The sequence below is a fragment of the Myotis myotis genome, unplaced genomic scaffold, assembly GCF_014108235.1.
Source record: "Myotis myotis isolate mMyoMyo1 unplaced genomic scaffold, mMyoMyo1.p scaffold_m19_p_4, whole genome shotgun sequence".
Lineage (NCBI taxonomy): Eukaryota > Metazoa > Chordata > Mammalia > Chiroptera > Vespertilionidae > Myotis > Myotis myotis.
The window spans coordinates 58,395,019-58,405,630 of record NW_023416346.1 but is presented as its reverse complement, the minus strand read 5'-3'; the positions used below and the strand labels follow the sequence as shown (position 1 = coordinate 58,405,630).

Sequence of the window (10,612 nt, the reverse complement as noted above, 5' to 3'; positions counted from 1 at the left end):
GAAGGTTGAAACCCTAAGAATGAGCAGGACCAGGATCTAGGAAGAAGAGGAGGGCAGTCAGGAGGAAGAAAATGTCGTGCAAGGACAAAGAGAAAGAAGAAGGCACACTTGGGGCAGAGTGAATGAGAGTTCCTTTTGGATGGGGCAGAGAAGTGGAGGACTTGTGTTCTGAGGCTTAATTCTGATCAATGCTGAATTTCAGGATGAGGAAATAGGGTTTACTTTGTGTATGGTAGGGTTGCCATCCAGATCCTTTGGGCAGAAGAGTGACAAGTTGAAAATAAGGAAGAGTGAAGTTTAATTTGATGGTAACATGCAAGGTAAGTTGGAAGGGGAGAAGGAGGCACTGAAGGCAGATAGGCCAGAGAAAGGGACCTAAATCTCTACACAAATGTTTATAGCAGCTCTTTTCATAGTTACTCAAGACTGGGAATAACCCAAATATCCTTCTGTGGGTAAATCTATACATATATAGAAGCCCAGCAACCGGACGGCAGAATGACCAGAATGACCAGAATGACCAGTGGCTATGATGCCAACAAGCCTGATCCAGGCCCTGATCAGCCCCTCCCCTCCCCACCCGCCCGGCCTGGCCCCCAATCAGCCCCCTACAGCCCAATCAGGGGCAGGGCCTCCCTATCGCCAGCCTGGCCTGATGGGCCCCCATTGGGGCAGGCCAGCTGGACCCCACCTGTGCACGAATTCGTGTGCCGGGCCTCTAGTAGATATATAAATGGGAACATCCTCATAACAGAATACTACTCAGCAAAAGAAAATAATGAATTGTTGATACATGAAACAACTTAAATGAGTTTGAGGGCATTACACTGAATGAAAGAAGCCTGTCTCTAAATGTGACATATAGTAGATTTTATTTATATGTCATTCTGAAAAAGACAAAACTAGAGGAATTTGGAGTAGATCAGTGGTTGCCAAAATTCAGACAAGGGATAAAATATGACTACAAAGGGGTAGCATAGGGAATTTTTTGGGCGGTGGTTATTGAACTGTGTACCCACTGTGGTGGTGGTTACACAAACCTATATATTGTTAAGCTTCATGAAACTGTACACCCAAAAAAGGGTCAATTTTGAAATATGATAGTACTTTTTGAAAAAAAGAAAAAGAAAAAAAAAAAAGGACCGGAGTTGCCCCCTATTAAATGTAATAGCTGAAAGAAAAGAAACATTCTGTCATGGTAGTTAATGACTACATCTTTATAATTCACTGGCTATATTTACATTAAAAACTCTTCCTCAAATAATAGAAAATGTATCCTTCAACTGTGGAATAACTTTTTCATGCTTATATATGTTATAAAACATTAAGCCAGCAAAAAATTTATTTTTTCCAACCGTTCCTTTCCCTGTGGTAGACTGTTGTTGGCTGCCATATCCCACTGTGACCATTCTAAACAAGAAATCCCTCTCTGCCTCCTTCCCAAGATTCTGAAGATGACCTCACTGGCCAGATTGCTATTCCAGGCATCAACATACCTCCAAGTACCAGTGGATTCCGGGGTGTGGTGATATGTTTCCTCTTTGAACTTTTTTTTTTTACAGCAATTATGTTCCCTCCACATGCTGATCATAACAATTATAGATGTTGGTAGTTTTAATGGAACAAAGCGAATGATACCTGAATATCTAAAGAGTGCCACTGAGGGAAAAATCGATTCCACCTACTAATAAGCCTCACACCAAATAGTGGGATACTCTCTGAGTGTTTCATGAATGTGTGAGTAATTTTCCAACATATTTCTTTGTGGTCCAAAATCAAGCTCACTCTGCAGAAAGCAGGCTTTTCTATGGACTCATTTGATTAACAAGGCACTGGATCTACTAGAAAGGCTGTCTGAAGCCTCCATTTCAAATCCAAGTGGAACCACCTAGCACTCATGAATGAAAATGTCAGACATCTAGCACTTGATATTTCGAGTTCAGCCAGAAAGAGAAAAAGTCATGAATTACTTACATAAACTTATTAACTAGAGAAAACTGGGCCTCTTTGCACAGATTAATCTGGGAGAGTTTTTAAAGGTGTTGTTTTGGTTAGATTTAAAAAATTTTTCTAACACATCAATATGTTGTGAAAACTGTCATTTGCAACTATTTTCCAGTGTTAAAAATTGATAATTTGCCCTCCATAATGTGTCAAATATTGTTTATGTAGGACCTCTTTTAAAAATATTTTAAAAGTATGCTGATTGTTTAAAACATTAAACAAAACACACACCTATTCAAGAAAACTAGTAAAAAAAAATCCCACATCCTCACTCCTAGATTCTTTTCTAGTCGCCCCCCTCACCTCGTCTACCACCTCCGCCCATTTTAATGCTAAATAGGACTACAGGGGAAGTGGTGGACTGTAGGGTATTGGGGGAGGAGGAGAGGGGAGCGATTTGGCTGTAGGAGGGTGAAAGCGATGATTCCCCAAAGAAGAAGGGGAAATGGTCCAATAAACCCAAGAGGCTGATCCTCCCTGGTAATCCGAGGAAGGCGAATAGAAACTGCGCGACAGTACCAGTTTTATTGTCTCTCATTGGCAAATACGAAAAAAGACTGACAGCATCAAGTGGAGGGAATACAGGGGGCGGGCTGCGGTATTAAAGGGAGGGGTAACTGAGGACTCCAGCTCATTGATGACGCGCGACCCTCACGTGACCAGGAGTCGACGTGTGCAGAAGTCCTTATAGTCCGGGGCCTGTTTCCCTGGAGCAGCTCCCTATTGCTGGAGAAGAAAAGTGCCCCGGATCCTTTCAGGTGAGTATAAAGGTGGGAGCTGCCTTGGGGACCTTAAAGTCTGGGAGTCAGAGAACAGAAGCCAAGCAAGGCCGGCACTGCTTTCTCAACACTACGGTTCCGCCAAACTCCCATTTTTGTGCAGGATTTTCGGGGCTGTTTGGTCGGGGGAGTAAGGTGGGTGTGGAGAGGGAGGACTGAAGCCAATTAAGGGTCGCGCTCGAGAGAGACATAGAAACAATTTGGAAATAACTTGCGTCTCCCACTCCCTGCTTGCAGGGAACCGGTGGGCACCGGGAAGGGAGGGCGGGGTTGCCTGAAAAGGAGAGAGAGGATGAAGATATGGGGAAACTTTAGAGGAACAAGGCCTAGAATCGTGAAGGGGACCCGTGATTCGGGTACTGGTCTGCTCACCAAGCACTCCTGTCGGTCTGCAGGACTTTTGGCGTTTTGAGCGCGACACAAATCGAGTGAGGGAAGAAGGAGAAAAATCCGCTGGCTCCCTGCAGGTCAGTGTAAAGGTGCAATGGCCTCAGATCCCTTGTGGTGGGGGTGGGAGTGTGGATGACACCAAAGCACATCTCACTGTCGCCAGAGCAGCCTCTCCCCATCCGGATTAAGCCCGGAGGCCTTTGCAGAGCCTGCAGCGGAAATGAGGCGGGGGAGGGGCTAAGGTTGGAGAGGCATGGAAGGGGGAAGGGAGGCGAGAGTCTGGACCAGCGGGTCCCAGGTGAGAGGCTGGAGGTTGGGATGGTTTGGAATAGCCCGAAAGGCGGGAGTGTTGGAGACCAGTGGTGAGGGAGGAGTTAAATGCTTCCGCGCAGCCTGCATTTCTGGGCCTGTAGCAGGGCCTGCTGGGAAATGGTGGGCTGGAGCTGGAGGAGAGAAGATGGAGCTAGGAGGGGGAGAGGGAGAGGGAGAGGGAGAGGGAAGGGAAGTGGAGGAAGGGGTGGAGTCAGGGGAGTTCTGAGCCTAAGAAGCTAGCCTTCTCTAGTTGGAAAACTGACAATTCGGAATCTGAATGAAAAAAAGGCCAGTCTCTGCTCTGGGAATCCATACTCTGGCTGCTGGTCTGTTTGCCTGGCATCTAGTTGTTTTGTTTCCTTGTTTTCTAGGATTAATTTATCCAAAAAGGAAATAATAAAAAAATACTCAACATGCAACAGGCTTGTGAAGAAAATGAAGGAAAACCACAGAACATGCCAAAGGCTGAAGAAGACCACCCTTCAGAAGATGTACCAAGGGAGGCAGAAGGAAATCCTCCGCCTTCCCAAGAAGGTGTCAGGCAGGAGGCAGAAGGAAACCTTAGAAGCGGGCTGACTCAACCTGTGCAGGCATTCAAAGAGGACACTCCCGTTAGGCATTTGGACCCTGAAGAAATGCTAAGAGGAGTAGATGAGATGGAAAGGCTTAGGGAAGAAATAAGAAGAGTAAGAAACAAGTTTGTGATGATGCATTGGAAGCAAAGACATTCACGCAGACGACCTTATCCTGTGTGCTTTAGGCCTTGAATTCTTTTTTTTAATCTGATAGTAAAATCTGGCCCCTGCTTTCTATTAGCATATTCTGATGTATCTTTTTACCTTCGTTTTACTTTTAATCATCTGGTAGAATTTTGTTTTATATAGTTTCCTTGTTAACCAGCATCTTACTGGATTTTGTATTTTGACCTATTCTCCAGGTCTATTTTTCAATTGGGAAGTTTCACACAAATGCATGAAAATATGTTCATTTCATATTGTAAAGTAACATAAGTTGCAAAGTATATTTAGTATCAGCTCACATATGTACAATAAAAATTCCAAATTGTGTGTGTGTGCATGTGTGTATACATACATACATACATACATCAAAAAATTAACTGTGCTTATTTCTGTGTGGAGTGAGTTTTCTTTTTGCTTATATGTATTTTTTAATGAACTTGTGTCACAGACAGAATTAAAATTTTTTAATAAGTAAGAATGAAATAATTTGCAATCAGCTTATAAGGGCAATGGGGGCACCTAAACTCTTGATGAAATAACTATTAAAATGTAAACCTCAAATCACCTCTGGATCTCTTAGCCAGAGGAATAAAACTGGCAATTATTACAGACACACTTGCTTAAGACCTGGTCTTTTCATGGGGAAAACATTTGCCTCAGAGGGCAGCTGTGGAGAAGAAAGGAGTTGTGCTTGGTGGGCTCATGTTCCCAGCTGTGTAGGACCCCAACCCACCACAGAACATAGTAATTTGAGGGAGGGCCCTGGCATGACTCAACCCCTGATCCAGAACAAGTCCAACAGGCAGGGGGGTAGGAGTTTCCATGCCAGTCCTGCGCTGGTGAGCTCCACCCCTGTCTCCCTTGGGTCCTGCCAAGTCTGCTGGGTCCTTTGCTCTCTGCTGGCCCCACTGCCGATGGGGCACTGGAGCTGAGTGCCAAATCCCCACTGAGTTACCTGGAGTCCCCAGTGGGTTGAACTCCCCACTCTGTTTTCTGAAGCCTCAGTCTCCTTTATAATGACACTTAACACAGGTGGGGATTGTCCTAGGAATACTTGTCAGCAAAACAGCCCCTTTTGGTTTTTCAGTGCCACAATCCCTCCTCTCCATAGGAGTCAGACATGATAAGTCCATTTTGGGAGTTCAAACAGGTACAAGGTTAAGTGAAATATGCTGTAGTCAGAGTTGCTGCCCTAGATCTAAGGACTAAGATTTTTGTGAAAATTATGTGAAATTATCTGATCCTGAAGGCTCCTGGTGGGCTTGCTTTCCTAGTTCAGAATAAATTGCAGAAAGCAATATAGGAAAGAGATATAAGGGAAAAGTCTCCTTTACCCCATCCCATCCTCAAATAAAATGTGAAAAAAACTTGCAAAGGCAGTAAGAACTTTATAAATGCACTTGAAGTCAAAAGGTTACTATGTAAATGTTAGAAATTATATTTCTCTTACAGATCAAACAATGACATCTTCTGATATTCCCACATGACTGCCACATTATGTTTTAATATTGATTTTTTTTAAAGATCCAAAGTTCAGATTTTCCTGTCTCATACTTTGTTTACATCAGGACCCAAACAAGACCCTCCTCTTGCATTTGTTATTATGTCTCCTTTTAAAAATATATTTCTTTATTGATTTCAGAGAGGAAGGGAGAGGGAGAGAGAGACAGAAACATCAATGATGAGAATCACTGATCGGCTGCCTCCTGCACGCCTCCTACTGGGGATCGAGTCTGCAATCTAGGCATGTGCCCTTGACCAGAATTGAACCTGGGACCCTTCAGTCAGCAGGCTGATGCTCTCTCCACTGAGCCAAACTGGCTAGGGCATTGATTTCTTTTTAAACCCTCACCTGAAGATATGTTTTTTTTCTTTATTGATTAAGGTATTACATATGTGGACATAAGACACTGGGGGGTAGGGGAGGCCAGGGGATTGTCAAGGGCGGGGGGAAAAAAAGGAGACATATGTAATACTCTTTGTAATACTTTAAGCAATAAAAAATAAATAAATAAATAAAATTTTTAAAAAAAGAAAAAAAGGTATTACATATGTGTCCTTATGCCCCCATTACCCGCCCCCCCCAACTCATGCCCTCACTCCCCCTGTTGTCTGTCTCCATTGGTTATGCTTATAGGCATGCATAAAAGTCCTTTGATTGATCTCTCCCCCTTACCCCGCCTTCCCCTACCTTCCCTTTGAGGTTTGACGGTCAGATCGATGCTTCTTTGTCTCTGGATCTGTTTTTATTCATCAGTTTATGTTGTCCATTATATTCCACAAATGAGTGAGATCATGTGATATTTATCTTTCTCTGACTGACTTATTTCGCTTACCATAATGCTCTCCAGTTCCATCCATGCTGTTGCAAATGGTAAGAATTCCTTCGTTTCTACTGAAGCATAGTATTCCATTGTGTAGCTGTACCACAGTTTTTAATCCACTCATCTGCTGATGGGCACTTAGGCTGTTTCCAAATCTTAGCTATGATAAATTATGCTGCTATGAACATAGGGGTGCGGGAAACCATAAAAATCTTAGAGGAATCCACAGGCAGCAAAATCTCAGACATATCCTGAAGCAATATCTTCACTGATACAGCTCCTGGGGCAATGGAAACTAAAGAGAAAATAAAGAAATGAGACTACATCAAAATAAAAAGCTTCTGCACAGCAAAAGAAACCATCAAGAAAACAACAAGAAAGTCCACTGCATGGGAGAACATATTTGCCAATGTTATCACTGATAAGGGTTTAATCTCCAACATTTACAGGGAACTCATACAACTTAACAAAAGGAAGATAAACAATCCAATCAAAAAATGGGCAACGGACCTAAGTAGATACTTTTTGAAAGAAGACATAAAGAAGGCCAAGAGACATATGAAAACATGCTCAAAGTCACTAATCATGGGAGAGATGCAAATCAAAATGACACTGCGTACCATCTCACACCTGTCAGAATGGCTATCATCAACAAATGACAAGTGCTGGCCAGGATGCAGGGAGAAAGGAACCCTCATGCACTGCTGGTGGGAATGCAGACTGGTGCAGCCACTGTGGATAACAGTATGGAGTTTCCTCAAAAAACTAAAAATGGAACTCCCATTTGACCCAGTAATTCCCCTGCTAGGAATATCCCAAGAAACTAGAAATACTAATCTGAAGATATGTGGGTTTTTAAAAATATATATATATATATATATATATATATATATATATATATATATGTTTTTATTGATTTCAGAGAGGAAGGGAAAGGGAGAGAGAGAGAGAAAGAGAGAGAGAGAGAGAGAGAGAGAGAGAGAGAGAGAGAGAGAGAAACATCAATGATGAAAGAGAATCACTGATGGGCTGACTCCTGCATGCCCCACACAGGATCAAACCTGTAGCCTGGTCATGTGCCCCGACCAGGAATTGAATCGTGACCTCCTGGTTCACAGGTCAACGCTCAACCACTGAGCCATGCTGGTCAAGCAAGATATGTTTGTTTTTTATTTTTAAAGCCAATAGACTTGAGAGAAAAGAAGGGAGAGAGAGAGAGATCAATGTGAGAGAGAAACTGATCAGTTGCAGCTGCCTCTCGAACGTGCCCAGACCATGAGTCAAACCTTCAACCTGGGTATGTGCCCTTACTGGGAATCGAACCTACGACCCTTTGGTGCATGCGGTGATGTTCCAACCAGGGCTTTAATTGATTTCTTGATTGATTATTAACAGGGAAATAGTAGGTTTGTCCAAATTCTGCTATTGACTCAATAATCTTAATCGTACACAAATCATTTTTCTTTCTCAAGTATTATGAAAAGCAATTCCAAAAAGAAACAATGGAATGAATTGCACTCCTACTGTTTTATCAAAGTCTTGCATAATCATCTGCATCAGACTTGCCTGGGGAACATCTTTAAAATACTGATTTCTGGGCCCTACTCACTGACTAAAGGTGGACTGTAGATAACAGTTCACAAGTTCCTCCAAGTGATTATAATACATGCTGAAGCATGAGGACAACTGGTATATACTGTATGCTTTCTATTATTACAAATCCAAACCATAAAATAATTTGAAGAAAGAAATAGTGAATGTTTATTGAAGTTCAGGAAGTAGAATTCTATAACAGCATTTATTTTTAAGTGTGAACTTTTAAAAGAAAAGATTGATTGATTGATTGACTTATACATAAAGTTTAAGATTCCCTTTAACAAAGAAAGACAAGATAAAAAGCCAAAGGAAAGAATGTAACACAAAACACTTTTTTTGGTCAGTATACCATGTTTGGCCATGATTAACTTTTCCTAATGTCAGTAAAATATATCCAAATTCTCTTTTTTGTGATCAGCTCACAAAACAGTGAGCCAGCCTTGTACCCCCTTTTCACAGTGTGATGCCATTTGGGAGGGTCTTCACGTCTCCAGAGCAGCCTGCAAGGTTATGGCAGCCTGGTGGATGCTGGTGGATGCAGATTCCGGCTGGAGTGAGATAAGGAGCTCACTGTGGCAGTTTTACAGACAGGATGAATCCATACCCCTGGTGCTCTGAGGATTAGAAGGACCCACCCCAACCACACTCATCTCCAGGCTGTCTGGCTTTGGCTTCTCTGCTCCAGCCTGCGGCAAGCACCAGACCCTCCTAAGCTGATGGCCAGGCAGTCCTAACTAGTACTTAACTGGAGGACGATGACTGGCCCCATCTGAAGGCAGAGCACTTTGCCTTTGCCTCCTTCTGTTTCTCTTTCGGAGAACTTTGTAGGGGAGGAGATAAAGCCCCTAGGATTTCTAACTGGGAACATCGGTTGTGACCATTTTTGAGCAAGACGATATCTGACCTGGGTCTGACCAGGTAACTTGGGACTGAAGCAGAAGGGGCTGGCCCTTCCTCAGAGTACAGTGAAGTGCCCCCTCCCCCCCATGGGGATGGACTTTCAACAAGACCTCACCCATTGCTACCCTACCCACCTCCCAGAAGGTCTTGGGTGTCTTTTTGGATGGTTCAGTGGTGACTTGAACTGTGTGTGTGCCTGGTGCAGTACTTGTGATGTCTGCATCAGCCCAGGCCCAGCGGCACAGGAGACCCCAGGTAAAGGGAGCTTGCAAAACCATGTGGTCCTTCAATTCAGGGAAAAAAGGGTGTCACTACCTGTGTGAACACCCCTAGGCACTGCAAGTCCAGCCCATGATTTGGGGACCAGTGCTGTCAAGCTATGAATTGGTATGAAGGTGCTTTTGAAAGCATTTATGGTGGAAGAAACAATGCCATTATGACCCTTGTTCTTTAGGTCTGTCATCTGAGGAATCATTACCACTTTTTCTGACATCCTAAAGGACTAGTTGGGTAATCAGATGAAGATGAAATTCAAATTCTTAGGTTTAGGAAAGCAATGTGGTTAGGGATATGGCCTTAGAGTCAGATAAACTTGGATTCCAATCTGGGCTATTCTCCTTACAGTATGTGACCTTACATAAACCACTTCTTTGAAGTGAATATTTGTAGAAGATGTTTTCATGAAAATTTATAACATCATCTTTATCTTTCTATTTCTAGTTTTAACTTTTCCAATTAGCATGTTGAGCTTTTATGATCAGAAAAAAATAAAGGTGCAAATAGTATAATTCTGTTTGTCCTTTCTCTTAGTTGAGATTGGGTCTGTTGGCTCTTTCAGTTCATCATTTGCTTTCTGTTCCACCTTACTTCTGAAATGGACCTTGGTGAGTCCTGGCTGAGAAGTTCAGCTAATTTTAAGATGGTTATCTGGATTGATTGTTCTATAATTTAGTTGTAATTTTGATGTGTTCATGGGAGTATGGAGTGCAGCTTCCATTTACTCTGCCATCTTGGATCTCCTCTACATCTATATTTGTATACTTATATATCTACTAGAGGCCCGGTGCACAAAAATTTGTGCACTCGGGGGGGAGGGGGGTCCCTCAGCCCGGCCTGTGCCCTCTCGCAGTCTGGGACCCCTCAGGAGATAATGACCTTCTGGCTTAGGCCTGCTCCCGGGTGGCAGAGGGCAGACCCAATCCCTAGGTGCAGCCCCTGGTCAGGCTCAGAGCAGGCTCGATTGGGGAGTTGGGGCGCCGCCCCCTGTCATGCACAGAGCAGGGAGGATTGGGAGGTTGCAATGCCACCCTCAGTCATGCTCAGGGTAGGGCCGATTGGGGGGTTGGGGCGCCGCTCCCTGTCACACTCAAGGCAGGGTCGATGGGGAGGTTGCGGCGCCACCCCCTGTCACGCACAGAGCAGGCCCATCAGGGGGTTGAGGAGCTCCCCCCTGTCACTCAGAGAGTAGGGCCGATAGGGGAGTTGGGGCACCACCCCTTGTCACCCACAGAGCAGGGCCGATCAGGGGGTTGGGATGCCACCACTGTCACACTCAGGGCAGGGCCGA

At 43.9% G+C, this 10,612-nt stretch overlaps 1 protein-coding gene across 2 annotated transcripts; it reads left to right on the top strand.

Moving 5' to 3' along the window:
* Nucleotides 1-2,611: 2,611 nt before the first annotated feature.
* TCEAL8 (transcription elongation factor A like 8) lies at nucleotides 2,612-4,838 on the top strand. Of its 2 annotated transcripts, XM_036305982.1 has the most exons (3): nucleotides 2,612-2,762; nucleotides 3,179-3,250; nucleotides 3,857-4,838. In XM_036305982.1, exon 3 carries the CDS (start codon nucleotides 3,899-3,901, stop codon nucleotides 4,250-4,252), a length of 354 nt encoding a protein of 117 aa, XP_036161875.1. In that variant the 5' UTR covers nucleotides 2,612-2,762; nucleotides 3,179-3,250; nucleotides 3,857-3,898; the 3' UTR covers nucleotides 4,253-4,838. The 2 variants fall into 2 exon arrangements, with proteins under 2 accessions (XP_036161875.1, XP_036161876.1); XM_036305983.1 differs by lacking the exon at nucleotides 3,179-3,250 and having other exon boundaries at nucleotides 2,638-2,762.
* The last annotated feature ends 5,774 nt before the right edge of the window (nucleotides 4,839-10,612 follow it).

Excerpts from the sequence above, each read along its gene's own strand:
- TCEAL8 (XM_036305982.1), top strand. The coding sequence starts at position 3,899 with ATGCAACAGGCTTGTGAAGAAAATGAAGGAAAACCACAGAACATGCCA.